The sequence below is a fragment of the Cinclus cinclus genome, chromosome 15, assembly GCF_963662255.1.
Source record: "Cinclus cinclus chromosome 15, bCinCin1.1, whole genome shotgun sequence".
Lineage (NCBI taxonomy): Eukaryota > Metazoa > Chordata > Aves > Passeriformes > Cinclidae > Cinclus > Cinclus cinclus.
In genome coordinates this window covers 10,310,861-10,338,109 of record NC_085060.1, presented here as the reverse complement: position 1 = coordinate 10,338,109, position 27,249 = coordinate 10,310,861, and the positions used below count along the sequence as shown (strand labels likewise).

The following is a 27,249-nucleotide window of genomic DNA, read 5'->3' as shown; positions in this document are numbered from 1 at the left end:
TAGATCCCTCCATTTTTTCATATCACTCTGAGTTGGAAGGCTTTTCCACATAAACTGTTTGCTTATGATTCTGCCAAAGATTGATGGAAGTTTTCAGAAAATGAAATGTCACAGGTTCCTGTGACCACAGAGATGGAGACATGCCTTATGCAGATTTGATGATTCAAAACTCTTTGTCCTTTGGAACCTACAGTAGAGAGTTTTTGGCTGTATCCAGACATTTGGGAAGTAGATCCCCTTTTAGATTTATTTTTAGTTTTTCTGGAAACAGTCAAGTGCAGACAACCATCAAAAGTTAAATTTTATCACTTAAAAAGTTTTACTGGCACTTATCTCTGTTTCAGAGTTAATATTTTTTTCTAATGGTTCATAATTTGCCAGTCATGGAAATTTACTTCAGGCAAATGTACAGCTATGTTTTCTGTCACCAGAAGAAGGTGTATGGCAGTCAGAGAAGAAACAGTGAGTTTTACTTGGTCTAAAGACTTGCTCAATACAGGCCCATTTATTCAATTTCTAAATAAATTTATTTAGAGATCAGCGGATACTTAGAATATTTCACAAGAAAGCAGTAGCTGCAAGTGCAAATATTGGACTCTTGCATAAGCATTAAGAAAAGGGCTAAGATGTTACTCAGTTTTGAATAGCTGTGAAAATGGGTGCTCAGGGAGCAGTACTTTGTGTGTGTGTGAGTCTGATACATGCAATACAAACACATTTTTAGTTGTTCCTGCTTAATATCTGCTAAAATCCAGTACAGCTTTGACTGGAATGCTTCCTATATTTGATACTGTTGAAGTGTGTTACACATTAATTCATAGGTATTTATTGATTTATATGAAGTGTCTCTATATATATGTGAAAAGAAAATGTACATGGTATATTAAACTGGGGAGGTTTTTTTTTCTGCTGAGGATTTTCAGTAATCCTTATGTTTGTACTGTGTGCGTGGTGTGGTTGGTCTCAATATCTTTAGTTATGTTACATAAACATCAAGCTGTGCTGTAAGTCAAGCAGGGGACAGAGCAGTGTGGCTGCAGTCTCTGTGGTACATCAGAGTGTAAGCTGCCTGCTATGATCTGAAGAGCTGAATTTAGTGGAAAGGCTGTCATTGATTTTAATGAGCTCTGGACATGGCCCAAACTCAAGAATCAGTGGCTTGGTTTTATTGGACTGCCACCAGCATCATGTTGAGTCATGCGTGCACAGATACATATACATCCTCTTAAAGTTTAAAAGGAGTGCCAATGCCACAAGCATGGATGCCTTTTGTATTTCATAATTTTTCTTCTAAATGAATTCAAAGACATTGCATGAGATTTTGGTACTTGACGCTGGGTTTAGTGGAAATGCCGTTCACATCATTCCCTCAGATGAGTTTCTATGCCAGTTCTTCTGTCTAAGTTCAATCTATTGTGTAGTTTAAACATAGATTTCTCTCTGTATCTTCAGTTGACAGCTTGTATGTGTAATGGGAAGGAGTGCTACAGGTTAGAACTTGAAACCACCTCTTTGGCAAGCAGCAGACACTCACTGATGTTATTAACAAGGATTGTTTCAACTACTATTCATCCCTGACTCCTGCTGACTCTTGCAGTTCTCCCCCAAAATCTCATAAGACCTCATCAGGTCATAGCTCACATAGCCAAATGATCATGCAAGACTCTGAACATTATTCTGATTAACCAAAACTGCAGCAAAACTGCCAAAATACCTGCTCAGTTACAAAGCTTGAGAAGAAGATCTTTAATGATTCAGAAACTCAAAATGAAGAGACCACCAAATACTATTTCCAATATACCCACTTATTTAAGCTGTCTCATAGTTTAGCTGACTCAGGAATGCTGAATTTGGCATGGCTGCTCTATTCTAGGCTCTTAAAACTGTAGGAAGTAATGAGGATCTTACTTCTTCTTGAAATTGCTGCTTAAAAGCCTGTGGGGGGAGATGGAAGTCAGTGTGCATACTTATTTTGCTTACAACTTTGACACTTCCTTTAGGGCCAACCTCAGCAAAATGGCATGTCAAGGAATCACACAGCCCATCCTGTCATTTCGCTGCCATTCTTTTCATTTGCTGTTCCACTCGTTTTTCTTTCTGATGAACATGCATTTATTAGAATTAACTGACATTTGCTCATAAAAAGGCTGCCATCATTCATATGAGCCTGTTAAATATTATTGGTACAATTTGCAGCAAATCAAATTATAGTACCTTGTGGTCAAATGTGTCCTTTCTTTTCTCCCAGTGAATGCTTCATGAGACCATTTTTGTATACCACTAGGTTAAGTGGGAAGGGTAATTGCCAGCACACAGAGGATTAATGCTGCTGTATTTGGCTGGTTCTTTGCCAGTCTTTGCTCTTTTGAGTGCCAAGACTTTTTTTGTGACTTTTTTTTTTATTTTTAAAAGATATCTAGCTTAGTGGAGTTGAGCTGCAACCCTTACCATGCAATATGGGGACATTTGTTTCTCTCTGAATCCTGGTGTCTGGCAAACTGACTTTTTTCCCCAGTTCTGTCACTTCACTGCACATGGCTGCAGCCAGGTAACAGAGATCTAAGCTCTTCCTCCCAACGTCAGGATAATTTTTATTCCATTGTTCAAGAAGCTATTTGTATATTCCTAAGCACTGGTAATGATAGGAGGGGGGGAGTTTTGGAGGAAATGCATTCTCTGATCCTGTTGTCTCCCCAGGAGTGTCAGAATTTCTGAGCTCTCCTGAATTTACCCTGTTTTTTATATGATAATGATTTCATTATCTCAGTAGGCGGAAGTGAAAGGATAAGGAGACATAAGCCGTGTGGATTGCTTGACATTTGAGAAATGATCCAAGATTTTCTCTATAAATTTAAACTATACACCCATAGTATAACTTCCCAGAAACGTGCTAGAAGCAGGGAGTGTTTATGAATGGTGCTTGCTTGATTTTCTTGCTTTTTCAATCTATGTTACGTTTAAGTCTGCCTTTAAATTATTAAACACGTTATAGGGAACTTCTGGATTTATTTAATTGGCTCTTTAAATCTGAATTTTAAAAGGCAGAGATGTCAACACGATGTTATAGAGAATGAAGCATAGAAAACCTTCTGTGCATTAGCAGACTAAACTTGACTGGAGAGGCCATTTCAGAATTGTCTTCTGTACAATAGTAATGAAAGTTTTTCCAAACCCTTTTGTTCTTTGTTTGTATATAGATTAGGAAGGACTTTATTTACAAATGTATAAAGGTTTAATTTTTAAAAGATTTTTGTATTTTGAAAGGGACATAGCATACAGCACATCCAAGTAAATTTCAAAACCACAACGCAAGCTGTTTGTGGACTCTTAAGGGTTCAAGAGCAGTACAATGAGCAGAAGAACACGAGAATGTTTACACACCTGTTGTTAACTACCAGAATGCACTTCTTTGAGTGTTTTTAGTGCTTATTTTCTTTTTTGAATCTATCATCTGTACATTAATACTATGTTGCTACCGAAGACTGTGTGCTGACTGTGTGAATTTAATGAGTTGATCTTCGAAAGCTGTGTGTTCTGCAATAATTAAAAGTGATATCTTATTGAATAAGATATTAAGGTCCTTGCAATAAATGAGCTCAAAGCAAGAAATCTGAGCCAAGAATGACTATAATTTATCTCAGTTCTTGCCTTAGTTGATTTGTCAAGCTTCTAGGCTGTGCAAAAGGTTTTATATTATCTTTTTAATTCATATCAATGCAAAATCATGTCAAGTAGAGGAAAGAGGAAAGAAATGAGCAAACTAGACTTAATTACTGTGACGAGTCTGAAGAAACTATGTTATATCAATATTATCACAACCTTTGGGAATTGGATAGAGGAAAAAAAGAAGTACAAGCTATTTATTTGCTCTGATTCTGATGATCACATTTCTTCTGCTCTACTGGTCCTCAAACTATGGCCATTGCATTTCCTCTTCATTCTATAGTTATAAGAGGGTTAAAAATGGTTGTAGGGTGTGACCTAGATTTTATTATACTGTACATTACTCAGCATCAGCTCAATCACAGGTTCTCATTCCTGAGAAGGAAATATATTTCAGATTTTGAACATGTTTTCATTTTGGTGGAATGGGTGTTACATTTGTATGGTGTATGGGACTCTTGAAATCAGGTATTCGCTGGTTGTGTAATGGATTCTGAAGAAAAGAAAAAATTAATCATGTCATCACTAATACAATTTTAACTGGTGACCAGTAGTAATTCTGCAACAGTCAGTGACATTTCCTTTAGATGGTTTTGACTAGCATCCCACTGTATTTAGGAACTACATGGTGAGAAAACTTTTCACAAGCTAAGAAAAATATCTGGAAGTCTTATTATTGTTTAGCATTTTTACATGGTTGCATTTGCCTTTGTGAAAAATTGAATCTCTCTCATCCGTGGTGAGAAAATATTACAATTTTTGTAATGTTGCAATATTTGTAATGTATCAATTTTGAATAATCAGAAGAGCACTGCAAATCCATCTTGTTAACTTAGCTCATTAGTGTTCAGTGGCTTTTAAAGCCTATCTAGTCTTATGTACATCAAATATAATCTCAGTAGAAGGAGGGCTTGCTTAGTATTCCCTTCACCAAAGGGAGCACTCAGTGCAGAACAAGGAGAGTTAATATTTAGGCTTCCCAGTAGCTTACCTCTATATAATATATAGATATATAGAGTCCTTTGAGAACTCAATTAGTACCATGCCAGGCAGTATCAGTTATATTGGCCTCTGTGTTATATTCAAAGCAACTGTTTAATGAGAGAAGCTGAGTTTGTGTTCTTGGGTAGGTGTTGATAAAGTCTGTAGAAGGGGAAGGTGACTTTTCAGCTCCATGGTGCATGGTGACAACTGCTCCACTTTGTGTTTGGACCTGTGATGTTGGCTGGCATTTCACTGTATGAATACGTGGGTGAAAGGATCCACTTAGCAGCAAGGATGATTTAACACCTGATGCCAATACCAGTGGCTCTCAAGTATGTTCTGTTTAAAGGTTAGCTATAGGGGCTGGAGTGGTAAGGCTGAGAGTGGCATTCACCCTAGGAAAGCCATAGGTATCCCCTGAACTCCATGCTAAAGATGGTACTAAAACAATGAACTTAAGTTTGATATGGCTCTGAACTGCAGCTTTTTTGGCTACCACTGATCCTGGGATGATAGATACACCCATCAGCTCAGCAAATAGCTTAAAGTGTGTGCCAGGTTCTGTGGCTGGGAAGGACCAAGCAGCGATTCAGTTTAAACACTTGATTATGTGACTTAGTGACACAGAACTGTGGTTTATTCAACAGTTTTAGGTAAAATTCTTCTGCAATTAGCTTATTTCCTGCCTCTGGGTATGTATTAGATATTTTCCTTTCCCACTACTGTGGGAATAGCTCCAGCATATTTAAGAGACAATTGAGAGCACACTGGGATATTTAAAGATTGCCAGAAGTTGTCTGAGTAATGTGATAGGCTGCTGTGTAAGGACTCTGATGTACTGTGTGTCTACTCTGGTGCAATTGGCTCAGTATGAGGTATTTTTTATTATGTGATGATTTTAAAACTCTCAACATGTAGGGCCAAATCATATTGTACAGTCACTGATTTCTAATTTAACTCAGCATTTTGATGCCAGTATTTCTGTAAGAGTTCCCATGGCTGAAGGCTGGCTAGTAAACTTAAAGTTATCTTGGATATTTATAGGGTGCCTATTCTTGTAGGGTCTTTCTGGCTGTCCTTATTGAGCAAGGAAACATGGAGAGAGACTCTAAAATACAGTTTCAGTCACTAAGAACTTTTGAGTTTAGTTGCAGTTTATGGATTCTGAAACAATTGCTGAATTACTTGTCCTCAGTTCTCCCCAGTGTATCTGCAGTATGGAATAATATATTCTGTACAGAGGAGCACAGGTCTAATATCTCACAGATACAAGTGGTAGGAATAAATTCATTATTACTCCATATTTTCACTTTTTTTGCTGACTGGGGAATGAATGAACCAGGTACTGTATTCATGCCTTTACAGAGAGGAAAGGTAACTAACACTGTTACCATTGTGTACTCATTTGAGTTAAATGTCAAGAGTATGCAGTTCTGAGTTTTATTTTTCTGTTTATCTCCCCTTGGTGCAAGAAATCCTGCAGGCAGGACATTCTGGGACTTCCCTGCCCTTCTCTGAAGGTTAATGGTCACCTTATCTTTAGCCTTGTGTTTGCAGGCATTGGAGTCAGACAGCCTTTTCCCCAGAGCTGTGCTTCCGTGATTTCCTGTATTATTGCTTCAGTCGACAGTCACTGAGATGGTATCAGAGATGACCTTCACTTTTGAAGTTTTATTTCAGTTGCAGCTGGAATTCAGGATGTTGATGGTTTTAGGAATATTATTCCAGATGTGTGAGTCCCTGTTTCAGTTGCTCATTCCCATACAAACAAATCAGAAGTAACTCTGTTGAAGAGGTGGGCCTACATTAGTGTTAAACTAATATACATGGGACGTCATTAAACCTGATTGCTGTTCACAGCACAGGCATTAGTAGCAGCATTGGTCTGATCTGTCTCCAAGGGAGCTTGGCAAGAGTGTTTGAAGGACATTAACTGGGTCTATCCCTAGAGGGGAATTTGGGAAGAATGGTGTGTAGAAAACTCAATTCATTATTCACATCATCTCAGGATATTTATTTAGACTCAGTAACTGTTACCTCTGATGTTCAACATTCAGACCAGGCACTGGTCCATGTGCCTGCAGCTACATACTGTGTTCTCACATTTCCTTCCAGATGGTCTTGTGTATTGGTGCCTGCCTGGTACTGAGAAGGAAAAGTTGTGTTGTTAGAACTTAATATTCTTTAACATGGTATTTTCTTAAGTCAGAACGTGCAGAAATAGAGCTCCTTTGTTCAACTTCTGCACTAACCCACCAGGACAAAAGAACCACAGTTTCCCAGTGTAGAAAATATTGTCCATGCTAGTATTTTCACAGGAAATACCAGCTCTTCCACTGGGTCAAAATTAATCTGTCTTTCATTCAAATTCTTTAATATTTTAGATTTGTGGTCCTGGATGGAGAAAGCAAAGATTTGAGAAGCAACACATTCTGGTCTGTGTATACAGGGACACTGTTACTTATCTAAAAATAAATTACATATTTATATGCAAATAAATCCTTGTAGATTGTAAACTGTCAGACAAGCAATCCTATCTCTGGATCTGTACTATTTGTTAGGCAATTGATATTTTCTGTCACTGAAGTCTGAGGTTACATCTGTGATCCCGTTGCAAATCTAGGGGAAATTACCTTTCAAATGACACATGGCCTGACCTTCATCTCTAGTTAATCCAGGGAGAGTTCACATTTGGCTGTGGGGACACAAAGGATAGATTAAGAGTGCCAGTATTTTTCTGGCCATATTTTAGAATTCAGTAATGCGCTAGATACAGCATACCAAAGTTTTTCTTCACTTCTTCCTCAGAAGAGAAGACAGTGTGTTTGTGATAAACTGAAGGAAACAATGAAGACTGAGAATTTCCAAACACTGGAATCGAAGAGATTATTATATTATTGCTGTGGTCTTTTAAATATTCTTAGTGTTGAAGGAGATTGTAGGAAGTACCTCTAACAGGGAATGACAGCAACAAAATTGTACACATTGTACACAAAGTGTGAAAAACAGATAATTAGAGCAGCATAGAGTAATTAGACAACAGAGCAAGTATCATGGCAAATTCTTCTGGCATGAAGAATTTATTCATCCATATATAAATAACTGCATGAATAAAAAGCTGAAATATTGCATAATTGGATGCCTCTGACTACACTCTCTACTTTCAGTTTCAGAGATAGGCTTTGACCCTAATTTTCTTCATAATATTAATCACAGATGGATGTAGAAACTCTGCAAGCAGAAATCCTCTTATCTTCACTTCTTTGTTGTCTGCAGACCACTGTTTCTAACCCTGTTTGCTTAAAGCTCTGATAGTGCAGCTTTTAACAGTGATGCATGTTTTGTTGTGTCTTTAGAACTGAAGAGTTTTCATAGAAAATTTCTAAGCCTGGCCAATTTGCCAGCCTGGAACTATCACTTGTAAGGAAGCTGAATCCCTTTCTTCTTCAGCAAAGTGTTTCTTGAGAGGCACATTTATGTTGGCATATGGTTGCAAAGTGTTACTGGGGGTACAAATGCAACATGCTTGTAAGGAACACAGAGAATCTTCATGACATAAAATCCAAGTGGCTCAAGGATCAGTATATGATGGATCACCCTATCACAATTTGACATTTACCTTGCTAAGAAGTCAGTTCAGAGACATCAAAATACACCGAAAATTTGAAGTGCTATGGTCTATCAGTTTGGTGTGGGATTTTCACTTCTACCTCTAAATTTGTTTAGTGAAATGCTCAAATGAAACTTTTGCCCCTTTCTGAAAATAAATTTTAAGAAATGTAGACCAAACACCCCTGTTCAAACACAGCTTGTGAAGTGCGTGCTTTCCTTTCTGTGTGACATCTGGTCCCTTCTTGCTGCTGTGCACTGTGTGTCCTGATGCCAAGCAAGCCAGCTTTGGATGAGCATTTTGTGAAATGTGAAGTGCCTGCAGTCAGGGAGCTGGGGAGGCCAGGATGTGGTTAGCCCTTAGAGATCCAAGAGGATCCAAGAGGCAGCAAGAAACACAGCAGCTCTGTCGGATATGAAACATTCAGGATTGCTGGTTCTGTGTGTAGCTCCTAACACCTCTGCTCTCAAGCTGCTGGCATGTACCCTGGCTATTTGTAATACATGAGTGTTTGAGTTTCCTCCACTGGATTAGTAGTTGCTGTTGGTTACTTAAGTTGGAGAGGCCTTTTTCGCAATGACTCGAGTGACAGTGCATGTGAAACAAATAGCTTGATGATTTTAGGAGCTGTATTTCGGTGCAAGGATTTCTTAATAGTTGGGTGGCTGGACCTTGCTCAGTCTTGCCTCCCTTGTTGCCTTTGGAGAAATTGAGAAACTTGTTGGGAAGTTTACCAAGCACTGGGAGCTTACTGCTGGTACCACTGTGGGAGGGCAGGTGGCCCCTGGGACTGCCTGGTTTTCCCTGCAGAGGAAGCGAGGCAGATTTGGATGTGCAATGAATTGAACGTGCAGTGATTCGGATGTGCAGGGGGCTGGTGCAATGTTGGGCTGTTGAGGGAAAGCCATGACAGTGAGTTTGAAGAAAGCCATGATTTTCAAATGAAAGTAGGCCCAGACTGGGATATTTCAACCAAGCCAAGCCATAAACTTTAAGGGAAATCCAAATCTGATTGAAATTTCAGGTATTTAAACTTGCTGTCTTCCCTATCTTTGAGGAACCATCTTTACTTTGCCAAAGACTGTGGTTATTTGGTGCTCCTCTACCTCCAAGCTGAAAACAACTTCAATTAATTAAGTGGCAGTAGAGCAGCCCATTCACTTTAGCACTTGACAAGTGAGGAGCAAATGTCAGCAGAGAGGTCTGGCTGTCAGAGCAGGTACAGCACATCCCTGCTTGCTTGCACTGATTTGCCTGTGGACACAGAGCTGTGATGTTTATCCACATCTAAGATTTCAGGGCTGTACCCAAAATGCTCAGTGTGTAGCCATTTGAAGCTGTGCTAGTGATAAAGGGGCAGAGCAGTGAATAATAAATTTAGCATGCCTTGGAGGTTGATATGAAGATAGAGAATCAAAAAGTATTAAATCCTGAGGTATGATAATTATTTTTAATGACTGTTTACTAGTCTGTGCTTCTTAGAAAGTAAGGGGGTTTTGAGATGGTGCAATTTGTGTTGCTGAAGTGCTAGTTGCTGAGAACAAGACTATGTTTGACCTAAATGGAAGCCAACAGATAGTTTTGCATGTTCAGGTAAGTAACTTAAAGACAAAAATGCATGAAAGAAAAAACAATATTGAAAGGAAGCATATTCTGAAGGCAAGCCATCTGAGGAGGTTTGGAGACAGTAAATCTGCTTTATGTTAGCAAAAACACTGATTATTTGAAGCTTCCAGGCTGTGTTCTACACCAGTTAAAGTGATGAAACTCTTCCAAAGTTATGAGTATCACACCCTTCCACTAGCTTTAGGGACTGTGCCTTCCCACTGGAAGGCCATTTGATCTTTCTTGATTTTAAATATAAATGTGAAATTCTCATGAGATCTCCTTCATTTCTTACTGTAGTATAAATGTTTCTGTTGGCAGCATTTTTCTGAACAAAATGCCAGGCATATTTCAGACACAGTCCTACATCCTAGGTTTTGTCTATTAGGCCAGTCAGAATTTCTCCAGTAATTTCTAGGAATTCCTTCCTGGTGGTCGTTGCCCAATAACTGAACCCTTAATTTTGCATTTTTTTTTCCCTGTGGGCTTTGTCTGATGGATGGAGATTAATGCTCTCTAGTGATCGTTTTCTGCTGGGATTAAGAATTCAGCATGAAGTCATTGCGACAAGCGCAGTAATTCCCAACAGTGAAACTAGTTTGGGTAAAATTCAACTAGTGCTACTGTATTTTTGCTGCTTTGTCTTTTCCCAAGAGACAAAAAATATATTATATCTACTCGAGGTCAGCTTTGATCTGCAAATGCACTCCGTGGATGACATTGAAGTTAGTTGTTTGTGGAGGCTTTTGCTTTCCAGCTAAGTGGGAAACGAGACCAGAGTATGATTTGTTTCTTGTTTGTGATGGCCCTTGCAATTGTTGTCATCTATTATTTGTGTGACAGCTTTCCTTTGTGTAGGGCCTTTATAGAAAATTGAGAAATTGAGTTGTCCATTCACAGATGTCAAATTTCTGCACTGTTAGAAGACTGCTGAGCCACTTATGGGACTCCTCAGGAGAGGTCCACTTCTCTAACTGCATGTATCTCTTATGAGAAAGGTATTAAGAGAAAGTATTTTTTCCAAGTATTCAGGAAGGACTTCTCCAATGTAGATCTGGTATTTCTACTAAATGTCTTTAAGAAACTCATACAAAAACACTTAATAATACTCCCTCCTACCGCCTTGCCAGACCCAAGTATTCAAACACTATATACCAGCTGAGAAGTACAAATAAATGTGGTTTTCTTCTGATCTTCTAGGAATGACTGTAAATCTTTGCTTTGCTACTATGAGAGTTATGAACCTCCTACTTTTAAATATCCATGCAATTTTTACTCAGGAGCTGATGTTCTTAGCAAGCTGTGCGACTCCAGGAGCAGGCTCACACTATGGCACTGGCTGCTGCTGCTCCCTCCCTGTGTGCAGGCAGCACAAGCAATGTCTTGCCTCCTCTGCTTTTACCTCAACAGAGGTCGTTGATAGCCATGATGCAAATTCATTTCCATATGAATTCAATGCAATGTAATGCTAGAAATGTCTACAGCTATGTTGTGCCCAGGACTTGGTTCACCCCTGTGTGAATGAGGCTCCTTGAGGTTTATGTTCCCCAGCATTTACCTGTTTCCACACCCAGTGAATGCCTCCTGAATTGTGACAGTAACAATTGTTAGTATATTGTCAGAAGTCATCACTGGGCAGTAATTCTGTCATATGGGTGTGCTGGCTATTTTAAACTCTAGAGCTTTTTGCCTGACTTTGCAATATTGCAGGAATGCAGTTGTTTGGGTTTTTTCCCCTGTTAATGTGTAGAACAGCTTGTCAGAATAGATTGTGATTTACAGTGAATTGGGATAATGCCCTTCTTGAAAGATCCTGTGCACCCCTTTTGTGCTGGAGAATAACTACAGCTTTTAGTTGTTATTTCAAAGATGCTGCAAGTATTTTCTGTAGCTTTCCTCTGTCTAAAAAACAACACTAACAATTAATCTCCCCAGGGCTTCTTCACATCCTAATTACAACCAAACCTCTCATTAGTCCCCCAGGGAGAGAGAATCAAACGCCATATGGTATTTTACACTTCGGATGCTGCGCGTACCAATAGCTGGAAGGAGACAGGAAAAGAGGAGTTAACAATTCATAACCATTTATGGAGCAGGCACAGCCCTCCTTGGAGCCAGTTCAGCAGAGCCTGAGTGCCTCACTCACATCAGGAACTTTATCTGGCCGGGAATTGCCGCGGCACGCTGGGCTCTGGTGCGTGGTGCCAGGATCCCTGGGCTGGCATCTGCACACAGGATGAATTAAATGCACACACGCCTCCCGGGAAGCGCCATGGCTGGGTTCTACGGGTGCCTAAAAAGTAAAAAGTAAGTTCCATGCTGAGCCCTCCCCTGCACCTTTCCAAAGGGAGCTGAGTCTAGCGGGTACTTGGAAATTCTGTCTTTGTTGTATTGCAGCTGCAGCATTGAACAAAGTGGTTGTGCCTTGGGTCTGAAGTAGCAGCCTGAGCACGAAAGTGCAAAAAAATAAGTCCCGGCTAAAATATTAGTCTGGTGAAAATTGGTAATGTTTGTTTTTGTTTTTTCCTCCTTCAGAAGTATAAACGTGAAATATTGAAAAAGGAATTAAGAACATTTTCCTGTTTAATTATAGCAAGAGGGAAAATGTGCTGTCCCATAGTGATTACCTATATTGTTTACATATTAACACATAAAAAGGAGAAATTCAAAATTCACATTGGCTTTTAAAAATGTTCAGCTAGAAGTCTGGCAGTAAATGCTCTTTAAGAACTTGATGAACTCAGTTTTTCTGTAAGCAATCTGAGTTTTGTTTCTGTAATTGCTCCCTCTTGAGAGATTTAGTTGTATTTAAAAGAATTATTTTTTTATTGCTTCACTGGCATGTTCTGTTGGAGCAGACTATTGAGGGAAAAGAGAATGAGAGAATGTATGTTAGTATTTGTGCTTTAAACCACCATGAAGATGCATTCTGCTTTTCCTTTGACATTCTCCTGGCTGAGGAATAGAACAAAATTTCTTGCTGCCAAACCTGAGGAGCTGTTTGGTGTTTTGCACCAGCAGACTGCAGAGGGCTCTATTCTTGCACCCGGTGAGGGATTAGACAGGGAACATGCACAGTGGAAGACAAGTAAAACTGTGTCTTGAGGCTTAGGATGTGAATACTGATAGTTAAATGTGTGGGTAAGTCCTGGATAGCAGAGGGAGGAAAACAGTTCAGAAGTGGAGCTGGCAACTGACTACTTTTCTTTCTCCCAAAGGTTGTATGCCTCACAGCAAGTTTGTCTCTCACATTACTCTGGTGGAAATGTACATTTTCAAAGGTGCACAACTCCTACTGGAGTTCTGTTAGTATTTCCATCCATATTGACTCTTTTCCTCATTTGAAATTTGTAACAGGGAATTAATATTTGGTGGAGAACTTTGCTTTAGATAAAGGGAGAGTGTGCCATCAGAACTAGCAAAAGGGTTATGAGTGAGTCCTGATGAATGTAGGTGGATTGGCATTTGAATTGACAAAAAGTAGTAAATTTACATTGCCTGATTTCCACCCCTGCCCCTCCCAACCCCAAATCCTTCAGAATCTAATGCACTTAAAACAAATTTGAAGTTCAGAGAGAGACTATAAAGGCTGGAGAGATGAAGCTTTTTTACATGTTTTACATGTGGTAAAACACCTCTTCTTTCCTGGTCAATCTCCACCTGATTTATGAGGAACAGGGTTTTTTTTCTTCAGCAGGTTCATTCTTTCTTGATATTCTTCAGTTAGGTCTCTATACTTGATATATATACACAGGTTATATTTCTCAGCCTGTTGTTTCAGCCCTGTGATGTATTCCCAGGTGAATTAATGCAACTACTGACCCTTTGCAGTCTTCACAAATTTTATATGCTGGCTTGGCTGTGGTTATTGGCAGTTAAAATAAGTTCAAGACGCTAGTTGCAGGAATAGTGATGTTCTTAGCCTGAAATTAATTTTCAGTGGAATTTGTTTGGAGCTTAACATGAAGTATTTGTCTTGCTCGACAAATATGTCATTGGAACAACTTCCCCAAATTCTCACATGGTCATTTGACCTGTAGGAGTTAGTTTGCTTTCTGAATGAAAGTTCTTTTGGAATGAAATTACTTTTATGCTTTAAGCGATTGGCTTGGGTACCAGCAGGAATTTGGCCAAAGTGACTTAGAGCTCGGTTACCTGCCAAGAAACCTGTCATGGACTTTGGAGAAGGGTTCCCTCCAGGGGTTTGAGCTGCTGAGTCCAGCTAAAGCACCTGGAGTGCTTCAAAAGCTGCTTTAGGTATGTGCTCTGTGTGCTCCTCTGTGCTGCTGTCACATTTATCCCACTCCCCCACATTTTACAGGAGGAGGCAAAGGCTCTGCCTTGGTACACTGTAATAATGTGTGGCTGAATCTGATCTTTGCACACACAGTCTTGTCCCTGTACTTGGTTAATGTCCTCTTATGAAATGAAAAAAAAAAGAACCCAAAGCCTAATCCAGGCAATTCTTCATCACAGTCCAAATCTGCCTGCTATTTTGCTGAAATAAAATTTCTAGACTGTGTTCATATTTCTCTAACCAGCATATGCAGCCTGAGTAATCATGAATTGTTCTGCTAAGTTAATAGCTCGTTGCCCTTGAGTTGTAGAGTTCTGTTTTTTTCTTGCTTCAAACATGGTGCCAGAAAAAAGTGTGATACCTGAATAGATATGCTAAAGTTTCCTAAAGCCTGTGGAGGAATCTTTTCACATGCCCCTCAGTCTTTGGTACTAGCCAAGTATGTTGTTATGAGCTGAAAATGTGGTTGCTGGAATAGTAAGGTTCACTGATGGTCAATGCAAACTGCCAATTTCCAAAGACAAATATAGTGTGTTAGAAGCTATATAAAATATTTGACTGAAGGCTTTATATGCCAGCTCAGACTGGTTTCTATAGCAGACTATAAGAAAATGTATTTAACTACTGTATTTAATGTGGTTACTCAGGATTTCATGGTGCCTTTCACAAACAATACCAGAATTATGGACATTTCAGCTTGAATGTCTTCTGCTTTGCTAAGCTTTGCACTTCCAGTGGAGTATTGTGGTCTTTTCCTATATTCCAAAAAAGGGCTTTTATCTTGCAAAGGAGTTCAGCATTTGGGTGAAGCAAGTTGATCAAGGAATGAATCAATAGAATTTTCAATATATTTCTAGATTGTTTGAGGTGAAAGCAATTGCCAATCTAAAATGATGTTACGACCGTGAAATTGAATAAATTGTATTTTCTGGCTTAGGTGCTGTTGCTGTATTTTGTGTTGTTGCCTGTTCAGATAAGTGTCAGGAAGAGATTGTGTTGATTGCTGGGTTTATTCCAGAGATGTACAGAGCTGTCCACCTGATGATAAGATGCCTGTTCACTGCCCCTGCACCTTCATCCCAGCCCTCTTGTTGAAGAGGCTCATAGAAGACAGTGGAAATCCCAAAAATCCCTTCGTCCTTGAGGCTAGTTGCACTTTTTACAGCTTTTACATGCTTGTGTGGTCCTTTGAGCCTTTGGCTCCCTATCCACAGCAAGCAGCTGCTGTTTTAGCTTGGACAGAGACAAGTGGATTGGAAGTGGTTTAAAGCTCCACCAACTGCTACTGGAGTAGCAGCTTGACACGTAGGGGCCAGGGCAGTTTGAGCTGCTGGCTCTTCTCTGTCAGCAGCTCATTCTCCTCCTGTGGCCTCTCTCCCTTCCTGGGGGCGTGTAATTGCCATGGGGGCTGAGGAGCTGCATTGCTGCCTGGCTGCAGGGAATGGTGCTTTGCTCTTTGGCACGGTTTTAGACATGAAGCATCTCTCCGAGACTCCAGGGTGTTTAAAATGAAACACTGAGTTCCCTGGCTATCCCTGCCTGGGGCATCCCCCAGCATCATCTCAGCTGAGCCGTGGTCCATGGGCTCAGTTGGCAGCTGTCAGAAGGCTGTGCAGCTTTGGGATCAGTGCAGGCTTCCTGGGAGCTGTGGCAGAGTCACTGCCCCTGCGGTGATCCGGGATCTGTCTGTATGGCTCACGAATTCAGGAGAGGTGAAATGCTTCCCATAAACACTTTGGTATTCTGAAATATGTCTGTTTACATGTCTTTTTATTGTACATCACTTTAGCATTTTGTTTCACAACAAGGGCAAGAATCATTCATTAAGAGCAAGAATCATTCATTAACAGCTTTTCAGTGTTGGGGGATTTTGAGATAAAATTATCTAAGTATGACAGGTGATCTCTGCCCAGCAAAGCAAGTTCACCTGTGTAGAGACAATCCTTGGGTGAGTTTTGAGAAATAGCTTTTATGGAAAGTGAAGAACTCTCCCCACTTAGGCCAAATTAGAGATTGTGAGCTGAGTTCAAAACACTCCTCAGGTGTTGTGAGTCTCGTGGAGGAATCTTTCAGTACACCAACTATGAGCATGTTCCTGTGTTTGACAATTAGAGAGTGTCTGGACATTTGTGAGCATTTTGTCTGTAGCTCACAGGAGCCATTGAGTGCTCTGCCCAGTATTAACTGTATAGAGGCTTAAGTCCAGTTTAGTCCTGTTTTCTTTTTCAAAAAAAGCAGAGAGAGTGAACAAAAGCAGTTAGGAGGTGTCAGAGCTGTGGCACTGCAGGCATTTGGGCACTGTAAATACAATGGTGCTATATTATTAAAAAAAAATCAACTATTTCTCTTTGTGTTTCATTCTGTTTTACTCATCTTTGTGCAAGAAGTTCAGTTCTGGCTCAGTACACCAGTGAGTCACTCCCATCTCCTCATTCTGTTCATGCTTCTCTCTGGATGGTGTTTGTTTTAGCAGCCACAGTGGTACAGTGTGTTTGCTGGCTGTAGGCAGAGGAATTCCAAGCAGGCCTGTTTATTTGGTTTCAGTAGAACAGCCCTTTTGCTATCACCAAGGTTCTGAGTATTTGGCAGATATGCTGTCAAATTGACCTCTAATGCTGCCTGTCCTACCTTGCTTGCAGTGGGGCAGAAGCTTGGGTTGGGACAATTTGCTGAATGTGATTCTCACTCTTCTGCATCATTTGACCATCAGGTTTTTTTGCCTACATAATTTTGCCAGACTGAGCCATGAAAACATCTTGTCGTAATTTTTCCTTGTGCTCTCTTCTTAGACAGAAACTTGTGCTGCACCAAGTGTCTAGCTTTCTACCCCTAGAGACAACTGAAGAGGTTAATTTGTCATTTCCTCCTTGTGCAGAGGTCTACCAAGTTTTAGGCTTTCACAGCTGCTGTGATATGAAGGCCTAGAATTGGATGTAGAAGCTGAAATCTGCTCATATATGGGACAAAAAATGCAGTGGGTTCAAGTTGTACTTCCAGTAGATAACCTACAGCAGGTAGAGCTGATTACCAGCCAGATTTGAGAAAATCTGAGATAAGTCTGTCCATGGGGAAACAGGAAAAAAACCCAAGGTAATTCCAAGGTTGATTCCCTCCCACCCCCCAGATTTCTCCTGCTGTAGGTAAGCAGTTGAGCACAAGCTGTTCTACACTAATGTGATTCAAGCTTATAGTTCTGCATTACATCTGTTATAGTCTCAAGATTGGTAAAGCTAGTATGGATTAAGTAGTTTTAAATATTATTTTGAATACAGCAAATAATAACTGCAAACTTTCTTATTTTGTTTTGTTTATCTTGTTATTTTATTCATAATGATTTATTTGAAGTTAGCAGGTGGCCTCTCACTCCCTTGCAGGAGTCGCTGTATAAACAAAGAAAAAAAGTCAGTGTATATCCTGTCTGATTTTGCTTGCACATGCTGAGCTGTCACTGCTCATCACTGTGCCAATAGTCAAGGTTGTGCCAACAGCCCAAGGTTTCCAACACAATGTGTGTGAAAAAGTCGTGACCTGGGCCACACACATCATTATTGATTTCTGTAACTGTAGTCTTATACCTGCTGCATTTGGGTAAGTGTACAGGTGCCAGGACATTCTCTGCTCTCTTGTATCCTATCTCAATGCTATAGCATGTTGTTATCTTTGTGACTGCTGTGCTTTAACCCCAGCAATTAAGCCCTACAACAGACAGTCACTCACTCACTCACTCACTCACTCACTCACTCACTCACTCACTCACTCACTCACTCACTCACTCCCCCCCGGAGGGATTGGAGAGAGAATCCCAGAGTGAACATGAGAAAACTCGTGGGTTGAGATCAAGACAATTTAATAGGTAAAGCAAAGGTCATGCACACAAGCAAAGCAAAACAAGGAATTTATTCCCCACTTCCCCAGAGCAGGCAGGTGTTTAGCATCCCCAGAACAGCAGGTTTCCATCACATGTAATGGTGACAGGAAGACAAACACCATTCCTCCAAATGTCCCTCCTTCCTCCTTCTCCAGATTTATATGCTAAGCATGAGGTCATATGGTCTGGGACATCCCTCGGGTCAGTTTGGGTCAGCTGTCCTGGCTGGGGTGGGGTGAGGAGCAGAAAAGGCTCTGGGTAAGACCTGCTTAGTGATAAAGGAAGCATCTCTGAGTTATCAGCACTGTTTCAAGCACAAACCCAAAACAAAGCTCTATAGCATCTGCTATGATGAAAACTAATTCTACCTCAGCCCTGACCAGGGTGCTCTTAGAGGGAATTGTAGCACTCAGTCAGAGCAGGGAAATTTGGCTGTACAGACAAAGCTGCCCAATCTTGCTTTCTAACCATCCATCCATCCATCCATCCATCCATCCATCCATCCATCCATCCATCCATCCAGAGCCAAGTTGTCATTCCAGCTTCAAAATTTTGTAGTGGTTGTTCCATTTGGCCTCTGAGATTCAAGGGTCTGGTGTTAATTAGTGAACTAAATGTTTGACTTGTATTCCTGATGAATTAATATGTGCTTATATATTCTCAGAAATATGTAACTGTGCACTTCTGCTGGGGCTTCCAGGTATCATTCATCCAACAAGGTGCTTGTGATCCACACAGTAGTTCTGATGCAAATGAGATGTATTTGAGTAGTCTAGCTTAGAATTAGGATAGAGACATTGTGGTAACCATCAAGCTATTTATGTACATGGAAAAATACATACCTGACAGACATGTGAAGAAATTGTTTGCTGATTCACTCTAGCAATGAGACTGCTTTCCATCATTTCAGTTTAGTGAAAATTATGTTTCAAAAGCTTACATTAAAAAAATGCAAATTGTCTTATTGCTTCCTTTCTTGCAGCCTTGGCCTGTGAAGATCTTGCAGAGTGTCTGTCTCCATCTGAAACTTTTCCCCCATGTGCCTGCTTGTCACTACCCCATCTTGCAGTTCTTGTCTTTGGTGTCATGCTCCTGGGTTTTTCTGCAGTCATGTACTGTCTCTGCTCCCTGATGCTGCTGTACCACTGCCTTAAAATACAGTTGAATTCAGCTTGATACTCCATTGGTACAAAACAGCATTAGCTCAGATAATCTTATTTTAGATGATCCTGTTTTAGAGAGGTATTTGTGTCTGGAATCCCAGAGAAGTAGGATCCCTTTTTAGTAGTTGCTCATACTAGAGTGAAAGGTCAATAGCTGCCCTTGGGATGGAAATGGCTCAGGAACTGCTTTGAGCACAGGCATGATCTCCCTTGGCTCCAACATTCTCCATGTGCTTTGAGACCAATTGTCCTTCAGGAGCTGCCCAACTCGAGGCTCTAGAGAGAGAATCTGGGAGAGCAGAGCAGGGACAGCAGGAGGTTTTCTTTAGAACAGAAGGGAGGAAAACCATCAAACTTCACACACAGCTGCAGAAGAGCCCCTGTGCAAGCACAGAAGCTGCCTCTGACCTTCCTTGATCAGGGGTCAAAGTGGGCTCTGAGCTGCAGAAATGCCCACGGGCAGTGGGAGCTTGGGGTTAGCCAGTCAGACACAGTGTGTTACAACATGGGAAGGAGCTAGCCTTGTTTTTATTTGTTGTGTGTGCAGGCAGTGGATACTGACAAATAGGTTTTGGGACATCACATGAAGGGAGATTTCCTGAGCTTCCTGCCAAAGGCAGCTTCTGAGACCACAAAGCCTGTGCTTCTTTATAGCCAAAGGATGGCTGACTGCTTTTATGGCATTTTGATCTTCAGAGTGAAGATTTATAACAGTTTGTTCCAGAATTTTCTGTTTGCCTCCCCCCCCTTCTATTTTTCAGTGCACTTTAAGTTCTTGGCAATTGAATGTCTTTATTATCTCTTATCCTGAGAAGTTTCATCTTATTTGAGGATTTTTTCCTGTCTTTAAGCTGCTATTTAACCAGAAATTGAGGGATAAGTGACTGTTTTGGAAAAATCTTAAAAGAAGGAGAAAGATTTAGCTATAGCCTATAATTCCATGTTTCAGTTCTGGTTCTCTATTGTTTCAGCCTCATTTTTTCCTGCAATAGTCTGACAACTTATTTTGGTAAAAATCCCTCCAAACTCTCTTCTTTCAGGCCCTGGATGCAACTATTCTTCCCAGTTTCTAAGAATAACATATTGGAAATCACTGTGACTCAAATATGGGGGCATGGCCTATATGCAGATTACTCTAATGAAATTTTATGGGTTTTTTTGTTATTTACCTTCAGTGTGGTTCTAGCACTTTTGTCAGTCCATACAGTTCCAGCATGCTGCTCTCCTGCAGCAGAGGGGATACTTAACTCTTCCACAGGGCTCATTAAGCTTTCCAGGAGTTCAGTGTGACCATTGTGATTCCACAGGTAAAGAAGCTCATGGCTGAGTGATAAATAACTTGGTTTTTGTTAGAAATCCAGTAATTTGCCCTGCTATTCAATGAAAGAGCCAGGAAAACCAGTGAATCTACCCAAGTCCCAGCCCAATAGTCTTCACCTGCTAGACAAGCTCTGTCTCATAGATTTTGCTGTCTAAACTAGTATTTGTCACCTTCAGAGTTTGCAGATATTGGCATTTTCCATGGAGTTTTCTCAGGCTCACAGTCTTTCAAGCCTCTGCAGAGCATGTTGAAGCCAGCTAATGGCAAACCTCTTTCCTTTGTCACATTTTGCTGATCCCTACAAGGCAGCCCATAGGAGTCTGCACACCACAGATCAGATCCCAGTCATCTAACTTTATACTTGAAGGCTCCAGGTGAAACAAAATTAATTAGGGATTTGGAGAGGGGGCAAAAAGCACATGCACAAGCTAGAACACAGTGGCTAAATATGACCACCACCAGACCTGGGATGGAAGATTACACTTACTTGTTGAATTTGCCACTTGGAGAGGCAGAGACAGTAAGCTTGACTTTTATTCCCATACTTGATTCTCTGACATCTTGACTCTGCTGGCATGAGGCATGTCTGCTGTTCAGTGATAGTGGCTTGACATTTCCTGTTGCTTTGCCTTGAAACCATTTCCAAAGGCAGTAATGCACTGGGAGTAGCTCCCTAACTGGCAAAGGCAGCCTTTGGTTATATTCCTGTTGATTTTTAAATGCATGTTCCTCCTCCTCTGCAACTACAAATGTATCCATGTCAAGGGGATCTGAGAGCATCTCCTACTGCTGGCAACTGGTTCCTTTAGTGTGGTTGCTGGAAGACTTTTTCTTTTTTTTTTTTAGGAAGAGTGTGAGAAGATCCTCCTTCCAGACGTTTCCTGAAATTTCCCCAGTGTGTTAGTGTGAAGAAAAAGAATTACCACTTGGGGAAAGCTTAGTCCTATGCTAATGCCAAATGGTGGAATTTAACTGGGTCATTTAATGTCCATTCCTTTAAAATGGAGATATTCTGGGGAAAAATTTACTGTGGCTTAGATCGTGACTATATTAGAGCCAGTCTTGATTTGGACAAATTTCTGTCACATTTCTCCTTGTTGGTACTGACCTGCAAATGCACTGTATGATCTCTGTGATAAATTATTATTATTAGGGATGGACTATCAAGAACCATTTTCCTTGGCTTTTGGCTAATCGGTAGATATTTGCTCTATTGTCTGAGCTGATACAAACTTGCAGAAGAAATCTTGCACAAACAGCAGCTACCCACGATCTTGCTAATAAGCACAGCTGAGTAATTAGGTGTGTGAGGACAGCTTGAAGTGGCACCAAAACAAGTTAATTCATCTGGTGTGGGTGCCAAGTGTTACAAAGCTCTGGTACCTGGGACTTCAGTTTGGCCTCCTGAGCTGAGTGCAGACCAACAGGTGCCCTGCTCAGGTACCTGCCTCAGGTTTAAGGTACCGGGACTGCACTACAGAGCAGTCCCCACATGCAGGGACAAGTTCTCTAATGCTAAATCAACAAATGGAGGAGTGCAGGGAGGGAGGGGAGTCTGGGGAGATGGGGCAGCAGTGCAGGGGATAGAGGCATTGACTCTCTCGGTTTCTGGACTGTGCTTATGAATTTTTCCCCTTTTTTTTACCCTTCCCCCTTCTTATCCTCTTGGCTTCTCACACAGTTACAGAATGAGTCTGTGTGACTGTATGAAAGGCATTTCCTCCTCTTACTGTTTTTTTAAAGTTGGCTTCAGCCCACCAGCTGCTTTCCATTAGTGTTACACACACGCTCAGTAGGAGGGCAGGACATAGTGCTTCAGGCACTGTTGAGCAGCAGAAGTCCTTCAGAATTGCTGTCAGGCAGAGGCTTCTCAAAGGAGGCTGCAGCTGACAAGAGCTCAGCACGCTGGGACCTGTTCTTCTGGCGAGTGTTCGCAGAGGAGCCGAGGTGTGGGGACAGAGGGGGACTGGGGGCCTGACTGAAAGCAAAGTGCATGAATGTTTGCTCTGGATGTCTTGTCAGGGTTTATTGGTATTAAGTATTATCTAGATGCTTATCCAGACTTGCTGGTGGGTGCTACTGCTGTATTTATTATTTGTGATCCTTGGAAAAGGACCTTAAACTGTCTTCAACTATCCCTCCTTCAGTGAAAATTACAAGATCAATATTCATTAACTTTATAAACTCTTCCCTTCACCATTACCAGCCGAGAAAGTAGCAAGAATCCTGGTGTAAAATGCTGTTTGTGCTATTCTTTTATACCTACATAAAACAGTCATGGGAGGGACCCCATGGGATATACCAGCTAGGGGCTTGCAAAAAACCCTGGGAATTTCATCCTAGAAACACAACGTTGTGGAAGGGCAGAATGGAATCAGCTGTACAAGGTCAGATTCTGGTTCCTCCTGTCATATTGGATTGTACTCTGTTTCAACAAAGCTGCTTGTTGAATCCCACACTGTTCAGCATATTCTGTGACCATGAGCCTTGAAAGTGCAGGTCATTCATCTCTTGGAGAGCAAAGGGAGCCTTGGTTGCTGAGTTTCTGATATGCTCAAGGGATGTAAAAACTGAATAGAAATCTTTTTGGCTTTGCTAGTGCTGTATGATTGACTCTGAAATACTGTTCTGTGGAGTTGCAGAGGGTAAACTTTACTTCACTTAGCTGTCATTGGATTAATGAGTTCATTGATAGCTTGTTTGGTTCCCAGAGAGGAAAGCCATCAACCACATTTTGTCAGAACAAAGTTCTCTAATGTGCTTTAATAAGAGAGAAGAAAATTTAAAGTCTTAGTCACCTTTTGCTGCACAATGTAATCTGAATATTAAATCATCTTGCATTCTGTGTTTTTTGAACCTTGGTTTTCAGGAGAAAAAGAGGAGTTTTCCCTGAGGTCCTACAGTAGCTGGATCAGGAGATAGTAGTATGTTCTGGTGGAGGCTGGTTGCAGGGTAGTGACCTGGAGGACCAGATGAATTCCACAGGATCCTTTTTCCTGTGCTGATGCATCCTGCTGTGAAAAGTGTGTGTCCTGAAATCTGGAGCATAAGCTTGATTTCAAAAATTTTTTGTAACATGGAGGAAATGGGTCTTTAAAAGCTCCAGGCCAAAATTTCACCTCTTTCTCTTGGCTGCTTGCCACTGTCTGTCTTCTATAGGCTATGAAGATGCTAACTGAATGCAGTGCCTTGCATTCTTGAGGTTTTATTTCCTCAAGCATTTATTTGATAAGAAAGAGGCTGTTCAGGGTTCAGCATCTCCTTTGATCTCTCTGTCACAGGCCTTCTGGAATGCTTATGCACAACCATGGGACTGAAGCTGAAGAAACACTAAAGGTGGGGTAGGAGCTTGCTTGCTGTGCAGTTTCCAAGTCTTCTGCTCCACTGGAGAGACAGCAATGAGGCTGTGTCCCTTTTCTGAGGCTGAGCAGAAAGCATTTGTCTTAGACCTTTGTTAAATATAAGAAACTTGAGTCCTGTACAATGCTAACTGTCCAGGAGTCCTTAAATACACAAACCAAGCCATGAAAGGGAATTGTCTTTTTTTTTTATTTAGCATTCTCCCACCCCTCTACCCTCCATGTATGTATTAAGTCATGTGTTCAGCTTGGCAAAGCAAATGGTCAGAACACCATCCTGGAACTTTATTTCTTTTTGCCCTATCACTGCCCTCCCATAGAGTACTCCAAATATTTGTCCAGTTGGTTCAGTTTGTAAAGGGTAGACAAGGACATTTCTCCTATTCCTGGAGATTTTTTTTTACTTTTCAGGCTCATTAGTTCTTCTAACGACTTGAAGAGCTCCAAGTGACTGCACCACAGTAGGCTTAGCAATGGAATTTGGTATGGGATAGCAGAGAGCCTAGATCTAATACATCAAACCAAGTGAGGGTAGGGGTGACTGCTAAGTTCCATTGTCTGTTTTGAAGTTAAAGCAAACCCTATAACTTTGTAGGAGTTTAATTGCTTGAAAGTACACCCTAGCAATGCAAATAGGGTCTAATCACGTCAGTATTATTTTTGTGATTGCATCTGTAGAGAAAGCCACTCTTTGTAAGTAATTAATTAAATCACAATTGTGGTAATCCAGCCCTGTGCAGGGAGAAGCAAACAGTGTGATTTTGATAAACTTTCAGTCTTTTCCATGGTCTTATATAGGAATTGAGGCAGTGGACTTACTGGCCATGGCAGAGTCTGGCTTTTGAAGGGTGTGGCAGAGATTCAACATCTTGTGTGTGCCCTCTACCTCTGCTACAGGAGGTTTGTGCATCTGCAGGGATTTCAAATACTGAGTGAGAGAGGATTAAGAACATTTTAGAAAGCTGTAGACTGGGGAAATGTGCCCAGTGTTCCACTTTTAGTGAGAAGCAAACAGTAGCTGTGACTTGGCAGCTCTCCTGTGTCAGCTGGCCATGTCTGTCCCTGCTCCCATTCTGAGAAGTCTCCTGCGTCCTTCTGTGAGCATCTTCTCTAAGCTGTCCTGTAGCATCTCAAGAGTATTAGAAATACTGCTTTAAAAGGCCATTTGTTTAACCTGGTATTTTTATCACTGAAAATCAATACACAGTATTTTTTTGAAACTTTGTCTCTAATGGTGTAATGCTCTGGGAGAGCTCACAGGGTGTTAGTACAGCTGATTGAACTGGATGTACATGGTATTGATACATCCTGACACTGTGTCTGTCTGCTGTTATTAAGGCCTGGAATTGGTGAATGTCTGGAGGTTTGATTGGTTGATGCCTGTGCATTCACATGTATTTGTATTGAAAGGGTTTTGTCCTTTTTTCTCCATTACACTGACCTCCAGGCTAGGGTTTATTGCTCAGAACATTTGCTAACTGTTCTCTGTAAAGTACAACTCACTGCCTCCAGAATTTGAAGTCTAAATGCCATCTAATTGCTAACTTTCCTCTAGATATGTCGTCAGGTTTTTAATGATGGGACCTCCACTTTGCTGGTGGAGTATATACATCATATATTATATGGGGTTTTCCCCCTGTAATTCAGCTACTTCAACTTATTCAAAGCTTGAGAAAATCTGTGATGTTCAGTTCACTGGAACTGAATGATAAGGTATACAGAGGCACCAAACCATTAGGTCCTAGATGGGGCACCCTTGCAATTAACACTTGAATTCCATGTGCCCCAGAGAACTTGGCTATAAAACTGAGCTGGAGCTGATTTGGCTGTGAAGAAACTGCCTTAGAGCTGAACTGTTTTGCAGTTGTAGTTCTAGTTGTATAAAAGATATATCAATTGGAAATATATGCTTGCAGTTGTAATTGACACTGCAGTCAAAATATCTTCAAAGGCTGGAAGGATTCTGAGTGAGCAGCTGAGATGATTGAGTAAATTAAATAAATGTTGAACTGATGCAAAAAAAAGCTGAACATGAAAGCATCAATTTTCTCTTGGCTTTGCTTTAATTGAAGGTGGGTAAAGCAGAAGTTAGAGGTCTAGATGAGCCAAATGCCAGGTCCACTCACATTCTGTGAAAATAAATGCAAGTCTGCAGACTTGTCAGTTTGTCCTTGTAAATCTGTTGAATGCTTTCTCAATATTTTCTTTCAAATGCATTTCCCTTCCCAAATGCTCAGAAGAGTCTAACACAGTATGCATGATGCATAAAGTTGAGAGGAAAAAGTGGAACCAAATTTCTTTTTCATATAAAGAAATAATCTATGAGAAAGTCTACTGATGACTACTTTAAGGAAAGTATGCAAGAAATGCAAACATTTTCATAGATAATTGATGAGACAAGGGGAATAAAGGACAAAAGTTGAGTGGTTATGATCATCCAGGAGGAAACCTAGAAATCTTATTTTTTATTGCTTGTCAGTATTGTCTGACAATTGTTTCAAGAACGTCCTCAGTGCATCTCAGTTAGGAAAGGTGTAATTAGTCCTGCTTGTTGCAATAACTTTTTCACTGGTTTTTAACAAGTTGAAGTGAGATTATTTGGAACTACACTGTGTTAATGCTCTCCTGTGCCAGTGCTCACAGGGGATCTGTTTGACTGGACTTGGCTTCTCTTTTATTCCCTGATTCCTCCCCACAGTTCAGCTGCTTGATAGTTTGCATGTCTATGTGGCCAGTGCAGGGAACTCCATGGCCTCTTTTTTTCGAAGGAGTTCTGCCTATTTTACCTCCATGAGCTGCACTTTCTTTTCTCTGACAGACAACTCTGTCTCTGAGTTTGTACACCTTATCTTTTCAGACTGTCTGAGGATGTGGGCTCATAGAAAGGTCCCAATGCTTTTGGTCATGACAGATTTTAGAATATGTGGGTTATGCAGAAGAAATGGATGAGTTTACTGATTGGCCAAATTAGTATAGAATCACAGTCTTGTTTGCTGTTGAGATACTTGACTTGGCTGTATTTTTACACCACTTAAATGTGGAAAATTGTTAGATGTGATCTATGCAGAAAAGGGAACAGGATTTGGTTGTAAAGATTCTTACTCTTCAAGTCCTGACAGCATATGGGAACCTCTAATTATATAAAAGTATCACTGAGGTGTCTTCCATAACAAAGGACAGTATTTATGAGCTGCCCTGCTAAACTGTCACATTTCCATTGTTGCTTGACATTTGTACTGTAACTCTTGTGGTCTGCTGCTTCATTCCTTTGTCTATGACAGACACCCATTTGGAAAATACAAAGTGCAGCCAGTTAACACTGAATGATCTTAAAACTAGGCTGAACTTCTGTTTTCATCAGGGAGGAAGATGATGCCAT

General features: G+C 40.7%; 1 protein-coding gene across 3 annotated transcripts in view; it reads left to right on the top strand.

Annotated features, from left to right (window-relative positions):
• Positions 1-12,009: 12,009 nt before the first annotated feature.
• The window catches only part of KIAA1210 (KIAA1210 ortholog), a 52,849-nt gene continuing 37,609 nt past the window's right edge, over positions 12,010-27,249 (top strand). For all 3 annotated transcript variants that reach the window (XR_009933667.1, XM_062503172.1, XM_062503171.1), the window contains exon 1: positions 12,010-12,169. Coding sequence is in view for 2 of the 3 variants with exons in the window: in XM_062503172.1 (XP_062359156.1) it covers positions 12,108-12,169 (62 nt within the window). In the remaining variant the exon portion in view is untranslated. The remainder of the gene's footprint in view (positions 12,170-27,249) is intronic.